The sequence below is a fragment of the Anoplolepis gracilipes genome, chromosome 4 (assembly GCF_047496725.1).
Source record: "Anoplolepis gracilipes chromosome 4, ASM4749672v1, whole genome shotgun sequence".
Classification (NCBI taxonomy): Eukaryota; Metazoa; Arthropoda; class Insecta; order Hymenoptera; family Formicidae; genus Anoplolepis; species Anoplolepis gracilipes.
Genome location: NC_132973.1, coordinates 16,421,014 through 16,427,805, shown reverse-complemented (window position 1 = coordinate 16,427,805; position 6,792 = coordinate 16,421,014). Strand labels below are relative to the sequence as shown.

General features: G+C 39.0%; 2 protein-coding genes across 2 annotated transcripts; both read left to right on the top strand.

Moving 5' to 3' along the window:
• The first annotated feature begins 790 nt into the window (after positions 1 to 790).
• LOC140664653 (uncharacterized) lies at positions 791 to 2,472 on the top strand. The gene has a single exon (XM_072889963.1). It carries the CDS (start codon positions 1,330 to 1,332, stop codon positions 2,470 to 2,472), a length of 1,143 nt encoding a protein of 380 aa, XP_072746064.1. The 5' UTR covers positions 791 to 1,329.
• Positions 2,453 to 5,239, top strand: LOC140664876 (uncharacterized). The gene has a single exon (XM_072890462.1). The coding sequence runs from the start codon at positions 2,588 to 2,590 to the stop codon at positions 5,093 to 5,095; it is 2,508 nt and encodes an 835-aa protein (XP_072746563.1). The 5' UTR covers positions 2,453 to 2,587; the 3' UTR covers positions 5,096 to 5,239.
• Positions 5,240 to 6,792: the final 1,553 nt, after the last annotated feature.

Below are 6,792 nucleotides of genomic sequence, written 5' to 3'. Positions count from 1 at the left end.
GCTATCGAACGCGTCACTCTCGCGAATTGCTTTCACAGCATCATTTACATCAGTAATATTGTTTCGTTGCAAGACGTTACAAAATTGTTTAAATTTTTCATTCACGAAATGTGTATTTTGACACAACCATGAATGCATATGATCGATGCAATCTTCAAAATCGAATAAATGTAATAATGTTTGAGGTTGCATATACAAAGACTTATTAGATAATGTTAATTTAATAATTCTCGATCCGTTTAATGCGATCATTTGGATAGATAGATCACAGATCCATAATGGTTGACTTTCAGACGATTGTACATGTCGTTCAATGTCTGCACGTTTCTGCATCAATGAGTGCCAGAGTACGATAGGCAATACTAATCGATTACCTCGGTTGTCACCAAGTATCAATTCGACATACGACATAGCTCCAACGCTTATTCCAATCTCCAAATATTTGTAAGATGTCGGGGTTAAGATATACCTTTTTCCAAGTATGCAAACCGCACGACGAGATGAAACGCTATATAAAATATTAAAATATATTAAAAAATAATATTTAGAAAATAATTTTTAGGAAATAATATTTAGAAAATAATTGAAACTTACATGTTCTTTGATTGAATTTCACCGTTCTCAATCGGAATGTAAAAATTCATCTTGCTGGTTTCTTTTGTGGAGCACATTTTTTTTTTAGCACAACCTTATGCACGGACAACTGATGCGATACTAAACTATTGAAAGTACTGCGATCAATTTGTAATATCGCAAAACGTCATGAGGAGGGGAGTATTTGTGACGTAATTTTGCAAGCGCCAATGTAAGGCTGCTAGAAATTATTAAAAATCGCGTCTCCACGTGCTTTCTCGAGCGCCGTGTGTGGCCGCCGTATGATTGAAATCTAATCAAATGTATACGACGATTGAAATATTCGGTTACAAATGTATACGCCAAAGCGTGAGATAAAATTTTTGGCTAAATGATAACATAAACAGACCGTCGACGGTACGGATGTTTGCGCTAAAGAATAACGCGCCGACAGTACGAATGTTTGCGCTAAAGAATAACGTGTCGCATAGTGGGTGGGCATTATCATGTATATTTAATTTGATTATAAATAATAAATATAATCCTATGCGTAGAGGATGTCATATTATATTCCATTACCACGAAATATGCGTGAGATAAAGAGACGTGATAATATAGAAATGACGGATGTTTATACGAAAGAATAATGTTTTCGCAACGTGAAAAGAATATAACGATTAGATATAAATCAGAACAGAGAGTCACATCTCGCCATTATTGTCGAAGCTTGCACGAGTGTACCTTATATGTAAAAAAATGGAGCAGGTTTTAACGCATCAATCCACCTTGATAAATTCGGTGGAGGAGTACTTTGCATGGGAGGTGCGATGCGATGATTATATCAAGTCGTTGGAAGAGCAGAGTCGAATTAAACGACCGCGAATATCGATCGGATATCGACAATTGTTGATCGCAAAGATCGCGCGACTCGAAGGACTGAAAAATGCTTTGCGCAAACGTTTCGTACACGCGGGTGCCGGACACAGCGCGCATCAAGCTGCACTATTTTGGCGAGAAATTGATACAGCGTTCGAGAACCGTATATCGACTGGTGCGATAATCAATAGCAATTATATCGAACCTCGCCAGTTTCTCGAAGACGCGAGTGATATCGTGCTTGAACATGTGCGAGACGCTATCGAAACACACTGCAGTGTGAAAGTGAATACTATGTTTAACGGTAAGTTTGTGACGGGTGAAAAGCACGACGATAAAAGTGTAAGTACAAAAAACTGTGAACTATTTCGTACATCTGATTTACGCGAATGGTACGAGCAACGTGTTATCGAGCCCACTTTAGCATCTCTCGAAGAATTTCAAGAACGTGATAGTGGGTGGGCATTATCGCGTATACTTAATTTGACTGTAAATATAAATAAATATAATCCTATGCGTGCGGGATGTCATATTATATTACCGCGAAAGATAATGATGAAGCGAGCGGTAGTTAACGTGCGATCCAAAGACAATGCATGTTTCGCATGGGCAGTGACTGCTGCTATGTATCCCGCTGAAAGAAGGGTTGAACGAGAATTATCGTACCCGCGTTACACGGATGTGCTAAATCTTCGAGACATTGAGTTTCCAGTGACTCTTAATCAAATTAAAAAGTTTGAAATTAACAACAATATTTCAATCAATGTGTACACCATCGAAAACGAAAATATTGTTCCTATTCGTATTTCGGAGCAAAAGAGGGACAAGCACGCCAATTTGCTCTACATTCAAGATGCGCAAGATATCGGACATTTCGCGTGGATCAAGAATTTATCGCGACTCGTGAGTTCGCAACTCAATAAACACAATGGACAAAAATATATCTGCGATCGGTATGTATATTTAATATTATTGATTTTTTTTCAAAATAAATATATAATTATTATTTCTATTTTTTTATAAATGTTAATATATATATATATATATATATATATAATTATTATTTCTTTTTTATAGATGTCTACATTATTTTTATTCGAATGAGAAACTACAGTCACATACTGTAGACTGCGGGAAGATGAATGACTGCGCTATTCGATTACCGAGCGATAAAGATAAGTGGCTCGCTTTTAACAACTATAACAGGAAGGAGCAGGTTCCTTTCGTCGTGTATGCCGACCTGGAATGTGTTTTGAGAAAGACGGACAAAGAAGAAGAAGCAGAAAAAAATGTATACCAGCATCATCAAGTGTTTAGTATCGCTTATTATGTACATTGCTCGTACGATAATTCGTTGTCCGCGTATCATTCTCGTCGCGAAGCCAATTGCGTCGCATGGTTTGCTGAAGAATTAAAAAATTTAGCAACGAGCGTGAAAACAATTTTATCTACAAATCTTCCCATGATAAATTTGACGCGTGAAGAATTGGAAAAGTTTAACAGCGCTACTCAATGTCACATATGTGAGAAACCATTAGTGGAAGACGATACGCGCGTACACGATCATTGCCACCTCACTAGGCGGTACAGAGGTCCCGCGCATTCAAATTGCAATCTAAATTATAAGGAATCCTTTTATATTCCAATTATTTTCCACAATTTATCCGGTTACGATTCACATTTTATAATCGAGGAAATAGCTACAGCGTTCGAAGGAAGAATCGATCTACTTCCGATAACTAAAGAAAAATACGTTTCATTTACGAAAGATGTTAAACTTACGGAAGACAATTCGCGAAATCACATTAAATTACGTTTCATCGATTCTTTTAAATTTCTCACAACAAGTCTCAACAAATTAGCATCTTTTCTCAGTAAAGATAAATTAAAAATTTTACAATCTGAATATCAAAATTTGCGGGTAGAAGACTTTGATCTGTTAACGCGAAAAGGTGTCTTTCCGTACGAATATATCGATTGTGTAGATAAATTGCACGATACATGTTTACCTCCGCGCGAATTATTTTACAGTTCCTTGACCGATGACACAGTATCCGAGAGCGATTACGCGCACGCCGAGACTGTTTGGAACCGATTCTCCATTAGAACGCTAGGCGAATATAGCGATCTATATTTAAAAATCGATGTCTTGTTATTAGGCGATGTTTTTGAAAATTTTCGTGACAATTGTATCAAGAGTTACGGGCTCGACCCTGCGCATTATTATACTCTGCCCGGATACACGTGGGATGCCATGTTGAAGCATACAAATATTAAGTTTGAATTGCTCACTGACATCGATATGGTAATGTTTATAGAACGAGGTATACGCGGTGGTTTGAGTCAATGTTCCAACAGATACGCGCATGCTAATAACAAGTACATGCAGTCATACGACCCATTGAAACCGTCATCGTATCTAATGTATTTCGATATAAATAATTTATACGGATGGGCAATGTGTCAACCTTTGCCTTACGCTAGTTTTCAATGGGTCGACAATATATGCAATTTTGATCTATCATCGATCGCGGCCGATTCGCCTACAGGCTATATCCTCGAAGTCGATCTCGAGTACCCGCAACATCTTCACGACGCGCATACTGACTTACCGTTTTGTCCGACGCGTGACAAACCACCCGACAAGAGAGAGAACAAGTTGCTCGCGACCTTATACGATAAGAAACGATACGTAATACACTACCGCAATCTGCAGCAATGTACGCGACACGGTCTTCGCGTTACAAAAATTCATCGCATATTACAATTCGCGCAATCTCCATGGTTACGTACATATATTGAATTAAACACACAATTTAGAACAATGGCGAAAAATGATTTTGAAAAGAATTTATACAAATTAATGAATAATGCAGTTTTCGGCAAAACGATGGAAAATGTGCGCAATCGCGTAGATGTAAAACTTATAACAAAATGGGACGATAGGTACGGCGCAGAGGCAATGATCGCGAAACCAAATTTTCATAGCAGGAGCGTTTTTTCGGAAAATTTAATCGCTGTGGAATTGCGTAGACTCGAGGTGAATTTTTACAAACCAATCTATGTAGGTATGTGTATACTTGATGTATCCAAGATGTGTTTGTACGATTTTCATCACGATTACATGATTCCAACGTATAAAGAAAAATGTAAAGTCATGTACACCGACACGGATAGTCTCATATATCACATTGAGTGCGAAGACGTGTACGAGAATATGAAGCGCGACATCGGCAAGTTCGACACGAGCGACTATGCGATAGACAATGCGTACGGTATACCGCTCGTGAATAAAAAGGTACCGGGTCTGATGAAGGATGAAAACAACGGTATGATAATGACAGAATTTGTCGGGCTTAGAGCAAAAATGTATGCGCTAAAAATAGATGGTAAAAAGGATACGAAAAAGGTAAAAGGTGTCAAGAATAGCGTCGTCGCGAAAACGATAACATTTGACGATTACATGCAGTGTTTGAACGAAGGAATTGAAATGACGCGACAGCAATCGAGTATAAGATCAAAAATGCATAAAGTATATACCATGCGGCAGAAAAAAATTGCTCTAAGTCCACACGATGATAAACGGTATATAATACCTAAAAGTATCGATACGCTACCATGGGGGCATTACAGAATACCGTTGTAAAAAAGAAAAAAAGTGTATATATTTGAATATTATATATATTTATATATGTAAACTTTATATAATATTTGTTATATTTTTACAATACATTATTTTTATGTATCCAAGAATTCCGTGAACTATCGAATCCCAACCATTTCACAAAAACTTCATCCCCTCTCTTCTTCAATATCTTTTCCACAAGATATATATCGGGATTAGCAACGCGTTGCAGTTCGTATTCGTAAAATCCACCGGCAACGGGATTTCCGCGCGAATCTTTTAATATATATGTCACGGGATTAGTTTTCTGTATCTTAACAATTTCAAACACTTCGGTGGTCCAATTTGGTGTGTAGCCTTTTTCGAATAAAGTCTTGAATTTACTCACGCGCACCGAATCGCCTATTTTAAATTTCGCCGGCGCCGCAATCTTTACGTTGCTGTACACCGTATGTAAAAGTTTCTCCGCGACGGCTGGAGTAACATCGACAGGTCTCATACCGATAGTGCGATGTTTTTGCGTGTTGTACTCTTCAACGAGTCTCGATAGTTCGTCGATCCACTTGTAGTTTCCATTGAGCGTAAACATTTTCCACATTTTATTCTTCAAAGTACGATTGAAGCGTTCCACGATCGAGGCTTTCATGACGGAATATGTCGAATAATGATTAATATCGTGTTTCTTCATGAGGTTTTGTACATTTGCATTGTAAAATTCTTTTCCTTGATCGGTTTGAAAATTTTTCGGGCATCTCGCATCATCTCGAATTATCTCTGCAATCGCATCGGCCGTCTCGTTTCCACCTTTACTCTTGAGCGGTACGACCCACGCATACTTGCTCAACACATCGATAACAGTGAGTATGTAATTGTATCCCTTGTTGACTCGAGCATACGGACGCATCTCGACGATGTCGGCTTGCCACAGATCATCGTATCCCCGCACTATGACGTGTCTTCGGGGAAAATTTTTTCTCGCTGGCGCGTGCAGCTCGTTTACCAACTGCCGTCTCTCCAAACTATGTTGATTCTTTGCTTTGCCAGTTTTTCTCGATGGTTGTTTGTTGTTTGCTTTTTTATCACTCATTTTTCGTTTATCGTCCTTTAAGAGCCGTTCTTTAAGTTCCGTTTTTTCTATGTTTTTTTTATTTTTTCACGTTTTCTGATCCGTTCTTAATCCGTTCTTGCGTTGTTCACCGCCGTCCTTCACCCATTCGAAAATCGTTCTTGATCCGTTCGCAGCCTTTTTCACAGTCGTTTTTGACTCGTTCGTAGCCGCTTTTGACCCGTTCGTAGCCTCGTTCACAGACGTCTTTCGAACGATCGTAGGAGTTCTTGAGTTGTTTGTAACCTTGAGTGTAGCCGTGAAGAACGTGTTCGTAGCCTCGTTCACAGCCCTGTTTGAGATGTTGATAGCCTCGTTCGAGGCTGTTGTTGTTGTTGTTGTTGTTGTTGTTGTTGCTGCTGCTGCTGCTGCTGCTAGGTCGTTCACTACCACTGCCACTCATTGTAGTTAGATAGCAGTTCGGTAATTCTTCGTAGCGGTTCGATAATTGTTCGCAGCCGTTCGATAATCCTTCGTAGCTGTTCGATAGCCGTTTGATAGCCGCTCCTAACCCGTTCACTGATGCTCATTCGGGTTGATAGCCGTCTCTGAGTTAGCGTTAGCCGCGCGTTGAAGATTGTTTAGCGCAATCTGTAATGCTCGCACGTCCTTC